This window comes from Papio anubis, unplaced genomic scaffold, assembly GCF_008728515.1.
Source record: "Papio anubis isolate 15944 unplaced genomic scaffold, Panubis1.0 scaffold430, whole genome shotgun sequence".
Classification (NCBI taxonomy): Eukaryota; Metazoa; Chordata; class Mammalia; order Primates; family Cercopithecidae; genus Papio; species Papio anubis.
In genome coordinates this window covers 36,144-48,641 of record NW_022164476.1, presented here as the reverse complement: position 1 = coordinate 48,641, position 12,498 = coordinate 36,144, and the positions used below count along the sequence as shown (strand labels likewise).

General features: G+C 40.7%; 1 protein-coding gene across 2 annotated transcripts in view; it reads left to right on the top strand.

Moving 5' to 3' along the window:
- Window positions 1–12,498, top strand: part of LOC101016128 (4-trimethylaminobutyraldehyde dehydrogenase) — a 41,336-nt gene that overhangs the window by 14,626 nt on the left and 14,212 nt on the right. For both annotated transcript variants that reach the window (XM_003893490.4, XM_021931062.2), the window contains 4 exons: window positions 5,237–5,366; window positions 6,102–6,236; window positions 7,643–7,839; window positions 8,743–8,883. In XM_003893490.4, the coding sequence (XP_003893539.1) occupies window positions 5,237–5,366; window positions 6,102–6,236; window positions 7,643–7,839; window positions 8,743–8,883 (603 nt within the window). The remainder of the gene's footprint in view (window positions 1–5,236; window positions 5,367–6,101; window positions 6,237–7,642; window positions 7,840–8,742; window positions 8,884–12,498) is intronic.

The following is a 12,498-nucleotide window of genomic DNA, read 5'->3' as shown; positions in this document are numbered from 1 at the left end:
TAGAAGGAATTTCTTCAGCATTTCTTTTCTGTTTTGCTTTGTTTTTTCAGACAAGGTCTCGCTCTGTCTCATCAGCTGAAGCACAGTGGTGGAATCATAGCTCACTGTAGCCTTGACCATCTGGGCTCAAACGATCCTCCCACCTCAGCTTCCTGAGGAGCTGGGACTACGGACACATGTCACCACACTTGGCTAATTTTTATATTTTTTGTAAAGAGTGGGTTTATTCATGTTGCCCAGGATGGTCTTGATCTCCTGGGCACAAGTCATCCTCCTGCCTCAGCTTCCCAAAATGCTGGGACTAAAGGTGTGCGCCACTGTGCCCAGCCTAGAATTTCTTTCTTTCTCTCTCTCTTTTTTTTTCTTTTGAGACGGAGTCTCTGTCTGTCACCCAGGCTGGAGTGCAGTGGCATGATCTCGGCTCGTTGCAACCTCCGTTTCCCGGGTTCAAGTGATTCTCCTGTCTCAGCCTCCCGAGTAGCTGGGATTACAGATGCGTGCCACCATGCCCGGCTAATTTTTGTATTTTTAGTAGAGACGGGGTTTCACCATGTTGCCTAGGCTGGTCTCGAACTGCTGACCTCCAGTGATCTGCCCACCTCAGCTTCCCAAAGTGCTGGGATTACAGGTGTGAGCCACTGCGCCCCGCCACCCTAGCATTTCTTATAGTACAGGTCTGTTGGTACTCTTTCAGATTCTGTATGTCTAAAAAAGTCTTTTTTTGGCATTAATTTTTGAATGAATTGTAGGTATATAGTTTTTTTCTTTCAGTACTTTAAAGATGTTGCTCCACTGTCTTCTCATTTGTATTGTTTCAGATGAGAAATTTACTGTCATTTTTATTTTTGTATCTTTGTAATGTACTCCCCCTACCCCTGGCTGTTTTAACATTCTTCTCCTTATCACTGGTTTTAAGCAATTTGATTATGATGTCTTTTGGTGCAATTTTCTTCTTATGTATTTTCCCTGAGGTTTATTGATCTTCTTGGATCTGTAAATTTGTTTCATTTGGAAAAAAAATTTGGCCATCATTTCTTTAGATTTTTTTTTTTCCTGCCCCCTCTTCCATCTCTTCTCCTTCAGGGCCTCCAATTACAAATATATTGTGCAGCCTGAAGCTATCCCACGTCACTGATGCTCAGTTCATTTTCCAGTTTTTGGGTGTGTTTATGGGTTTTTTCCTCCTTCTGAGCCTTCCCTCCCACCCCCTGTGTGTGCATGTTTTGTTTTCAGGTAATTTCTATTGTTGTGACTCAAGTTCATTGGTCTTGTATAGTGTTTTATCTGCTGTTAATCTCATCCAGTGTATTTTTCATCTGTAGATTGATTTAAGTCTTTTATATATGTGTTCTATGGCTCTCCTTAACATGCTTATGTTTTTCTGTGCCTTCTTGAACATACGGAGTATAGCTATCATAACTTAATGTTCTTGTCTACTAGTTCTGTTGTGTTATTTCTGAATGTGTTTTTATTGGTTAGTTTCGCTTCCTGGTTAAATGTTGCGGTTTTCTGCTTTTTGCACGCCTGGTAGTTTTTGATCACTAGACATATGATTTCTAGTGAATCACTAGTGCATATTATATTGCTGGGTGCTAGATAGTCTTGTACTTTAAAAAATATTCTTGAGCTTTGTTCTGGGGCACAGTGAAGTTACTTGGAATCAGTTTGATCCTTGGAAGGCTTGCTTTTAGATCAGCAAATTTTGCCCTGTTATTCAATACCCTTCTGACTGCTTAATTCTGTAATCTGGGTGTTAAGGAGGTTTTCTCACTGTGGCTGGTCAGAACATGAACTATACCTGGCCCTGTGGGGCTTTTTTTTTTTAACCTTTTTTTTTTAACCTTTTCTTCTTGGGTAGTTCCTTTCCCAGTCTTGGGTAGTTTTCTCACACTGGTACTCAAAGGGGAATCTGCAGATTTCTGGAGTTCTCTATCTGTGCAGCTCTTTTCCCTTCCATACTCAGCCTTGAAGAACTGTAGTCACTCAATGTTCCCTAAACTCCCAACCTGTCTTCTTAACTCCTGTGTCTGCTGGGCGCCACTTACCTTCCTCCTCCCTGCTCTGTGGCCTGAAAACTCTCTAGGCAGAAGGCTGCAGCAATTGTAGGGCTCATCTCATTGGTTCCCTCCTCCAGGGACCACTGCCTTCAGTTGCCTAATGTCTGATGTCTGAAAATGGTTCATGTATTTTATGTGATGTTTTTAGTTGTTTAAGGTGGGAGAGTGAATCTGGTCCCTGTTACTCCATTTTGGCTGGAAGCTCATTGATTCCTAGTGGAAATGAACATTTTTTTCCATATCTTCTCATTTTTACTTTGGATCCTTTGGTACTTTTACCAGATTGTACAGATCTTGTCTGTGAGACCCAGTCATTTTTCAGTTGGAGACCCCTTGTGAAGTAGCTATCATTTGGATTAAAAGGAGAAGGAGAATGTTACTTAAAATGATGACAAAACTATCTAAATAGAGAAGAGAGTGTGTGTGTAGGTTATCTGCTTGCCTCAAGTCCAGGCCCAGGTTGATTTGTCTTGTACAGCGCCACCAGAGTGTTCCTCCTACAGACGCACATTTGATCATGGTGCATCCCTGGGTAAAACTGGACATGGTCCCCCTCCTTAACATGGCCCTCAGGCCCTGTTTCTTCAGCCTTGTCTTTTCTCTTCACACACTGTAAGACCCAGCTCTCCTGCACTACTGGTCCTTCTTCCTTTACCAGGTGTATACTCTCACACCTCATGCTTTTGCAGTACTGTGACGCTGAGTTTGGTGCTGTTCCTTTGTTTTTCTTGTGTCTTGTGCTTACATGTTTAGCATTTAGCGGACTGTACTATAATTTATCTCTCCTTTCCTCCAGTTTTTTCCTTCTGAGCAAGGTGATTTTTGTACATAATTGTATTATCAAAAACATCTTAGGATGTATATAGCTATTTTACCTATTTGAGAAATGAGAAAATGCTCAGAAAGGTTAAATAGCTTGTCTTAGGTCATATAACTAGTAAATATAAGAGCTAGTCTGTTGGGCTTTAAAGCTAGACATTAAGGCCTGCTGAGGGGTTCGAAGTGAAAGGGAGAAGTGAGGGACCTACCCTTGGCTTCTATCCCTGTGGACACCTGGTCAAGTTCATATTGTAAAGCAAGGTGATATAGAAGAGGAACAGGGTTGGGAACAACACATGTATTTCCTAAGAAATACTTGTAGCAGTATGTTGTTATGGTGAACAATTTTATCTTATGGTTGTTCTTGCAATAGTAGCTGGCAGAAATTTTTGTCAGAGACATCTTTGATGATCCTTACATATTATATCAGAAGATCTCCTACTGCTCCTTAGTAGATAACTTTTTTTTTTGTAAGGATGGAGAATAATAGAATAACACAGAAAAAATTTCCCAAGGCCATCTAGTAAACTGAATTTTCTCTGAGAGTTGAAACCCCAAAACAGTCACCAAAACTGCTTTCCTATCCATTATTTTAAAAGAGAAAAAAATCTCAAGAGTAAGTTTCTATTCTCTTAGTAAATGTTCCAGGACTTAGCAGCGATAAAATCACAGATTACTTCCTTTTGGTTCACTCTTACACTGAAGTGTAAGCAGAACTGTGTTTCACTATTGCCAGTGTAATATCGCTTCCCTGTATTTGAAGTGTTTTGTACTGATTCATCACTTTATTCAACCAATTAATGCACTAGCCTCTCTAGGGCCTAGTTTCCTCTTGAATTCAAGAAACAAAGTTTAAGCTACTTATGGTTGCTTATACGTTTGGAAAGCTTTCGTGTTAATTGTACTCAAGAAACTTAAGAGTGGGGAATAATTTATGCTTGGTGTAAGAACTGATGTGTGTTGTCCTCCTAGGGTAACCTCTTTCTAGTGTCAGCATACTGGGGAACAAGTTAATTGTCAAAAGATTGTTTTGTTGAGTATAGAATCAGGAAGGGAGAAGGTAAATTGTTGGTTTAAAAGAGAGTTTAATTTAGACCAGGTTTGATTATAAACACGTTATCCTTTCTGAAGGAACATGTCTATTCAATAATTCCAATATTTATTTAAAATGTACAAACTTGCCATTTTAGAAGTAAACTCTTAAAGGGATGGACAGGACTGATACTCGTTTCCCTAGTAATGAATGTAGAATGAATGAGTCAAAGCACTTTATACCTCTGGTCTTTATAGAAATACAGCATGTCCAAATCTCACTATCCAACTGTCCTGTCTTGTATTTCATATTGGTTTTCATGTTCCTACTTTCATCTTTTCTGAGCTTTGTACTGTGGTTAGATGGTTGAGTTAGTTTCTGTTGCACTCCATTTTGCTTCTGGCCAGCCTTACTGCTTATCAGTTTTATAAAGAGAATGTTCCTTCTTGTCAGTTACTTGATTCATCTTTTATGTATGTTCTGATATTCACCCTATTATTTATTTTAAATTGGACCCATAATAGCAACTGCCTATTTCTTACATATTCAATTCTTTTATCATCTTTAGACCAAAGAAAGGCATTATTTAGCGTTCTTTTTTAGGTCTAATTTCCTAAACCTTTAAGCTCATCCCTGGACCATCTGTTGAATATCTTTATCCTTAGTAAGTTGTGGAGCCCAGAACTAGAAACAGTATTTGAAAATACTATTGATTGAATGCTAAGTATTAGAAAGTATTAGAAGAGAATATGCCGCAATTCTTTGGGTGAATTAAAGTGATGTATATTACAACCTCTTAAATGCAATTGTGTGTTAGAATATTTTGTATAATTTCCCTAAGAACTGTTTTCTCTTACCATATATGAGCAAACATATGTAGATATTTATGTACATATACGTATTACGTTCATTTTCCAAAATGAATTATTCCTCCACTTATGAGCCATCCATTTTCTCTCCATTTTCTACCCCTCACCTCTTCAATAAATATACACTTCAAATCAGAATGGGCCTGCCCTGCGACTTTCAGAGCCTCAGAGGGCATGGGTTCATTCCTGCCTGGTCTTGCCCTTGTTTTACTGACTGATCTTGAAATAAAGTTGTGGTCTTAAATCTTTGTCAATTAATTCACAAGGGAAGAACAGGGCTGCTTCTGTTCAGCTATAAGCTTTTATCTCTCTTCTAAATGTAACACTGCCATTTCTTTTCATTTAAAGTGAAAACTGTTTTTAGTTTTAAAAATTGAGCAACGTATTCTATTTAAGCATTAATTACATCAAGACATATTGGAATATGTCTTAAATCTAGTCTCCTGCTTTACCCAAAGGAACGAGAGGATGAAATTGCCACTGTGGAATGCATCAACAATGGCAAGTCCATCTTTGAGGCCCGCTTGGACATTGACACTTCCTGGCAGTGCCTGGAGTATTATGCGGGCTTGGCTGCATCCATGGCTGGTAAGTCCTCACCTGGTGTCTGTGACCAGCTGATAGTGAGGCAGAAGAGCAGGGCCTAGTGGTGAAGGGCAAAGATTTTGGAATTAAGACAGAACTGGGTGAAAGTCTTGGGTTTGTCACTTTCTACTTGAGTGGCTTGGGAATTACTTATGTTTCCTAATCTAAACTGTAGATAATAATTCCTACCTTCTTGGGTTAAGGATTAAATGAGATAGTGCATGTAAAGCACCTAGCATGATACCTGAGCTTTAGACCAAATTGCTGAAAAACCAGTGTTCACAAGAATCAGTGTCATATTTACCAGTTTTATCTATTTAGCAAACTTTTTTTTGACAGTGTATAAAGTTTTCGACAACTGATATTGGATGGTTGGTAGGGCCTAGGAAGGTTGCAGGGAGCTCACATGCTTCCCCTCCTGTTGAGTGTTCCTCTGATTTCCATTTTGTTTCATCTAAACTATCTAATAAAGGCTCAGTAAATTCTTAGAGCATTGTTAAATCAAATTGGATGAACATGTGTTTGAAGGATAGGCAGGATTCTCTATATGGAGAGAATATGTGGAGCCAGTGGAAGAATGACTGGAACAAATAGAAGAATGGAGACAAGTTGAGCCTGGTGTGTTGGGAGCAGTGGGGAGGCCGTGTTGACTAGAATACAAGTCAGACTGGTACAGATGTTGGTGAAATCTTAGGGAACACAGACCTGCATCCTGTTTTACTCCTGTTTTCCCCGTAGGTGAGCATATCCAGCTCCCAGGCGGATCCTTTGGTTATACCAGAAGAGAACCACTTGGGGTATGTGTGGGAATAGGAGCATGGAACTACCCCTTTCAGATCGCCTCTTGGAAGTCGGCTCCAGCGTTAGCCTGTGGTAAGAACGAATTATCTCTCCATTTGAGAGCCATTTGTTCATTCTCTCATTCGTTCTCTCCCCATTCTCTACCCTTCACCTCTCTATAAACATACACTTTAAATCGGAAGGGGCCTGCTCTGGGATATTCAAAGCCTCAGAGGACATGGCTGGCTCCTGCCCTGTCTTGCCCCTCAAGGAGCTTATAGTTTAGGTTGTACACAATCATGTCTAGATATTCCCAGGTTTTATTTAATTTTGTATATGAAAAGGAAGAAATTTAACTTTTTCTTATTAAATTGAATTAGATTTGTGCTACTTATAAATTCTCTTCCTTTCTGGACAAGAATTTTAATGTAGGAGTTAGCACTTAGGAGTTTGACTTCATTTACGAAGCAGAAGATAAACTTCTTTCTTCATTTGGGTCTTAAGAGAAATGATAAGCAAGGGTTTGATAAGCTCCTTATCAAAGAGGAACTCTGGTTGATTGACATAAAATAGTTTTCTTACAGTATTTAAGGAGAAGAATCTTTGAGGAAAGAAGACTAATTATATCTTAGAAAAAAACTATAATGTTAAAAAGCATTACTATTAGGACGTTATATTGAAATGCAGATTTTGTCCTGTTGCCATTGCATGTTCTTGTTTTAGCCTGTTTCTCTTTGAGAGACAGCTGTGAAAGAGGAAAAATAGGCCCAGCATTAAGTCATTAGCTTTGGGGACTTTCATCAAGTGAACCTTTCTGGTCTTCAATGTTAACTTTTATAGAATGGAGCTAATGATACCTACTTCATACTGCTGTTGGAAGTGTTAAATGAGATAATATATATGAAAAGGCCTAGATACGCAAATATGAGACTGGGCAACTGTAGGGGTTGAGATCTGTTTAATGAGAGAAACCAAGATGAAAAGGGCAAGATTTGTTTACTTGTTGATATGGTTTGGCTGTGTCCCCATCCAAATCTCAACTTGAATTGTATCTCCCAGAATTCCCATGTATTGTGGGAGGGACCCGGGGGAGGTAATTGAATCATGGGGGCTGGTCTTTCCCATGCTATTCTCGTGATAGTGAGTAAGTCTCACGAGATCTGATGGGTTTATCAGGGGTTTCCGCTTTTGCTGCTGCTTCATTTTTCTCCTGCCACCAATGTAAGAAGTGACTTTCACCTCCCACCATGATTCTGAGGCCTCCCTAGCCATGTGGAACTGTAAGTCCAGTTCAGCCTCTTTCTGTTCCCAGTTTCAGGTATGTCTTTATCAACAGCATGAAAACAAACTAATATGGTTATTAATAACATTTTTGGTCTAGGATTTGGTTGGGGAAGAGAAAACAATTGGAATCGTTCTTGAATTGTCCTCTAGTCCTGTTTTCAGGGGATCACTGGTCTTAGAAAGTCTTTTTATGTTTGTGTCTTGGGTTTATGCAGGTAATGCCATGGTCTTTAAACCTTCTCCCTTTACACCTGTTTCTGCATTGCTACTGGCTGAAATCTACACTGAGGCTGGTGTGCCTCCTGGGCTCTTCAATGTGGTGCAGGGAGGGGCTGCCACAGGCCAGTTTCTGTGTCAGCATCACGATGTGGCCAAAGTCTCCTTCACTGGAAGTGTGCCCACTGGCATGAAGGTGAGGATGAAACCAGTATTGGTCAACACACATGGCATTTGGATATGGCAAAGTTGGTCCTACCCAGAGTACATTTTGGAGGCTTCTCTTTTGATTTTACCTAGCCTGAATTGGGAATGGGAAGGAGATTTTATTAGGCAGAGGTGTGAGGTTTCTTATAAAAGTGTGAAGGGAGAAAGGGAGGACACATGGGGTGATTTGTGTTAGGCCAGGTTGGGGTGGAAATTAACAGCTCTAGCCTAAGGAGAGGATGTGTCTGAGTGGACAGGGGCCTGGGCTGCCACTTGTATTGTTTGGTGACTTAATTTCTTGTATAGAAGGAAGGATTTTTACTCAGGCTATTTCAGATTCATTATTTTGACATGAATTTGTGTTCTGAACTCTGTCAGCCTTAAACACAGTAACAATAACACAGAATAATTTCTGGCTATGACAGTCCTGTGAATTGACAGTATTTTTTATTTTTATTGTTTTGAGACAGGGTCTCACCCTATTGCCCAGGGTGGATTATAGTGGTGTAATCACAGCTCACTACAGCCTTGAACTCCTGGGCTCAGGCAGTCCTCCTGCTTCAGCCTCCTAAGAAGCTGAGACTACAGTCATGTGCCACTGCGCCTGGCTAAGTTTCTTATTTTTCTGTAGAGATAGGGTCTTGCTGTGTTGCCCAGGCTGGGACAATATTTTTTAAATGAGCTCCCTCTTCCAATGTCAGTGCAACTCTGTGGATTCTCTTCAGTTTTCTAGAATAGAAATTTTAATAGACAAAAGGCAAAGGATATTAACAAGAATAAGGCTACCGGTCACACACAGTTTAAGCTGATTTTGTAGGTTCAGGGTCTAGTTGACCTAGCATGCAATATAATTTGTGTTAAAGTTCTGAATACCTTGTTCTTGTTCTGTAAGATCATGGAGATGTCAGCTAAAGGAATCAAACCTGTTACCTTGGAACTTGGAGGCAAATCTCCACTCATCATCTTCTCAGACTGTGATATGAACAATGCTGTGAAGGGAGCGCTGATGGCCAACTTTCTCACACAAGGCCAGGTATGTACCTGTCCCTGGAAGAGGTGTAAAAGGAATCTCCACCCCCTCATCCAACAGCATGTTTTAAAGCTTTTTGTTTTGCAATACTTTCAGACTTACAGAAAAGTTGCACAAATAGTACAAATAATTCCCATGTACCTTTGAACCAGATTTCTCAAATATTAACATTTTAACACATTTACTTTATCTTCTTATCTGCCTGTACATACATAGGCATATTAAGTTTTTCTGAACCTTGAGAGTAAATTGTAGACATAAGGCCCCTAACCTCTAAATATAAAGTTCCTAAAAACAAGTGCATTCTTTTACATAAGCATGGTACACTTAGTAAAATTAAAAAATTAACATTGGTATAGTACTGCGTTACTGAATCTATAGCCCTTACTCAATCTACAGCCCTTATTCAAAATTTGCCACTTGTTTGACTAATGTCCTCATAGCAAAATAGAACAAAAATGTTTTTTTTTTTTTTTTTTTTTTTCTGGTCCACGATCCAGTCAAGGATGATGCATTGCCTTTAGTTGTCTTTAATCTCCTTTAGTTGAGAACAGTCCTTCAGTTATTCTTGTCTTTCAGGACACTGACATTTTGGGAGAACAGGCCATTCATTTTGTAGAATGTTCCTTAGTTTGGGTCTGTCTGATATTCCTGTTAGATTCATATTGTGAATTTTTGGCAAAAATACCACACACATGATGTCATATCCTACTCAGTGGTGATTTAACTTTGATCACTTGCTTTAAGGTAAGTCTTCACTGTAAAGTTACTGTTTTTTACTTTGTGGTTAATAAGAACTTGTAGGAGGTATTTTGAGGCTATCCTGTTCCTCATCAAAGTTTCATGCAGTAAATACTTCTGTCACCACTGACGATCCTTGCTGAAAACAGTTTTTATTATGGTGGTTGCAGATGGTGATTTTCCAATTCCATCATTTCTTCTATATTTGTTCACCTTCTACTGTAAGAAAGAACTTGCCCTTTACCCCTGTTTGTTTTCCATTCATTTATTTATATCAGTATGGACCCATGGATTCTTATTTCATTCTATAGGTTATAATCCAGTACTATCATTTTTATCTATTATTTTTATTTTTATTTATTTGTTTTTTGAGACAGAGTCTAGCTCTGTTGCCCAGGCTGTAGTGCACTGACATGGTCTCGGCTCACTGCAACCTCTGCCTCCCAGGTGTAAGTGATTCTCCTGCCTCGGCCTCCTGAGTAGCTGGGATTATAGGTGCCCACCACCACGCCCAGCTAATTTTTGTATTTTTAATAGAGACGGAGTTTCATTGTGTTTGCCAGGCTGGTCTCGAACTCCTGACCTCATGATCCACCCGCTTTGGCCTCCTAAAGTGCTGGGATTACAAGTGTAAGCCACTGTACCCGGCCTTTATTTTATTTTTTTATTGAGACGGAGTCTCACTCTGTCACCCAGGCTGGAGTACAGTGGTGCGATCTCGGCTCACCACAGCCTCCGCCGCCTGGGTTCAAGTGATTCTCCTGTTTCAGCCTCCCAAATAGCTGGGGCTACAGGTGTGTGCCACCACAGCCGGTTAATTTTTTTTTTTTTTTTTTGAGACAGAGTCTTGCTGTGTCACCCAGGCTGGAGTACAGTGGCGTGATCTTGGCTCACTGCAAGCTTTGTCTCCTGGGTTCATGCCATTCTCCTGCCTCAGCCTCCGGAGTAGCTGAGACTACAGGCACCCGCCACCACGCCAGGTTAATGTTTTGTGTTTTTTATAGAGACGAGGTTTTACCGTATTAGCCAGGATGGTCTGGATCTCTTGACCTCGTGATCTGCCTGCCTCGGCCTCCCAAAGTGCTGAGATTACAGGCGTGAGCCACCACGCCTGGCCTCAGCCAGCTGATTTTTTTGTATTTTTAGTAGAGACGGGATTTCGCCATATTGGCCAGTTTGGTCTTGAACTCCTGACCTCAGGTGATCTGCCCACCTTGGCCTCCCAAAGTGCTGGGATTACAGGCATGAGCTACTGTACCCAGCCTCATTATTTATTTTGATGCTAAAATAATTGCAAATGGCCAGTAGGAATCCCTTTCTGTGACTTTTTGATATGTCCTCATTATTCTTTGAATACTTCATTACTTTCTGGCATAGCAAAGTGTTCCAGACTCATCTCATACTTCCCCTGGCTGCACTCTGGAATCAGCCATTTCTCTGAAGGAGCCCTGGTTCCATTATTGTTTATCTGTTTATTATTAATTTTTGAGATAGTCCTGCTCTATTGCCCAAGCCAGAGTGCAGTGGTGCCTTCTTGGCTCACTGCAAGCTCGGCCCCCCCAGGTCAAGCAATCCTCCCACCTCAGTCTCTGATGTAGCATGCCACCACATTCAGCTAATTTTTGTGTTTTTTGTAGAGACGGGGTTTCACTGTGTTGGTCAGGCTGATCTTGAACTCCTGGGCTCGAGTGATCCACGTGCATCGGCCTCCCAAAGTGCTGGGATTGCAGGCATGTGCCACCATGCTTGGCCTGTTTTTTTATTTTTTGTAAATTATTTTATGATTATTTAGAAGGACTACCTTCAAACCAGTACAAGTATTTCATAAATAATATCTTGTTGTTTTGTAACCAGTTGAGTAATTTGTTGCAGAATAAGCCACCTCACATCTTTCAGCAAGAAAAACGCTAACTCTGAACAGTAAAGAAATTACACAGTGAGTTAGGACACAATTAAAATGTGCTTTAAATAGTTTTTTGAGGGGAGAGGACACCACACTTCTCTTTTTTTTTTTTTTTTTTTTGAGACAGAGTCTTGCTCTGTCGCCCAGGCTGGAGTGCAGTGGCGCAATCTCGGCTCACTGCAAGCTCCGCCTCCCGGGTTCACGCCATTCTCCTGCCTCAGCCTCCTGAGTAGCTGGGACTACAGGCGCCCGCCACCGCGCCCGGGTAATTTTTTGTATTTTTAGTAGAAACGGGGTTTCACCGTGGTCTCGATCTCCTGACCTTGTGATCCGCCCGCCTCGGCCTCCCAAAGTGCTGGGATTACAGGCGTGAGCCACCGCGCCCGGCGACACCACACTTCTCTACTCAATAAAGAGAAACAATTTTGTAGTCCAGAGGTCTTTTATTTTTTCACACCTATCATACCATGAATTCATAGGGAATAGGTTCCAGCAGCTCAGGCTCCTTCCCATTGGTTCTCACACAGTGTGCTTCCCTGGTGGAGTAGGCTGGTGCTTCAGCTGAACCTAGGTACCTTTTTCTTTAGCTTGCTTCTTTTTCTGATCATCTTCTTTCATGCATTTCAGAAGCTATCTTGGGTCTCAGAGTGCTTAATATGCTCAATGTGCATATTAATTATCTTGGCAAGAATTTTGCCCTTAATTTGTTTACAACAATGCCAGCAACATAGGTAACATTGTAGACTCTTCCAGTTTTGCCCTGGTAATGCTTGTGGGGCATTCCTTTTTGAATAGTACCCATCCCTTGATGTCTACAATATTGCCTTTCTTATAGATTTGCATGCATGTGGCCCAAGGAACAACTCCATGTTTTCTAAAAGGCCTAGAGAACATATACTGGGTACTTTTTCTCTTTCCCTGTGTTTTTCATTTTGGTGAATTACTGGAAGCTGGCAGTACTGACCAAAAGTGCT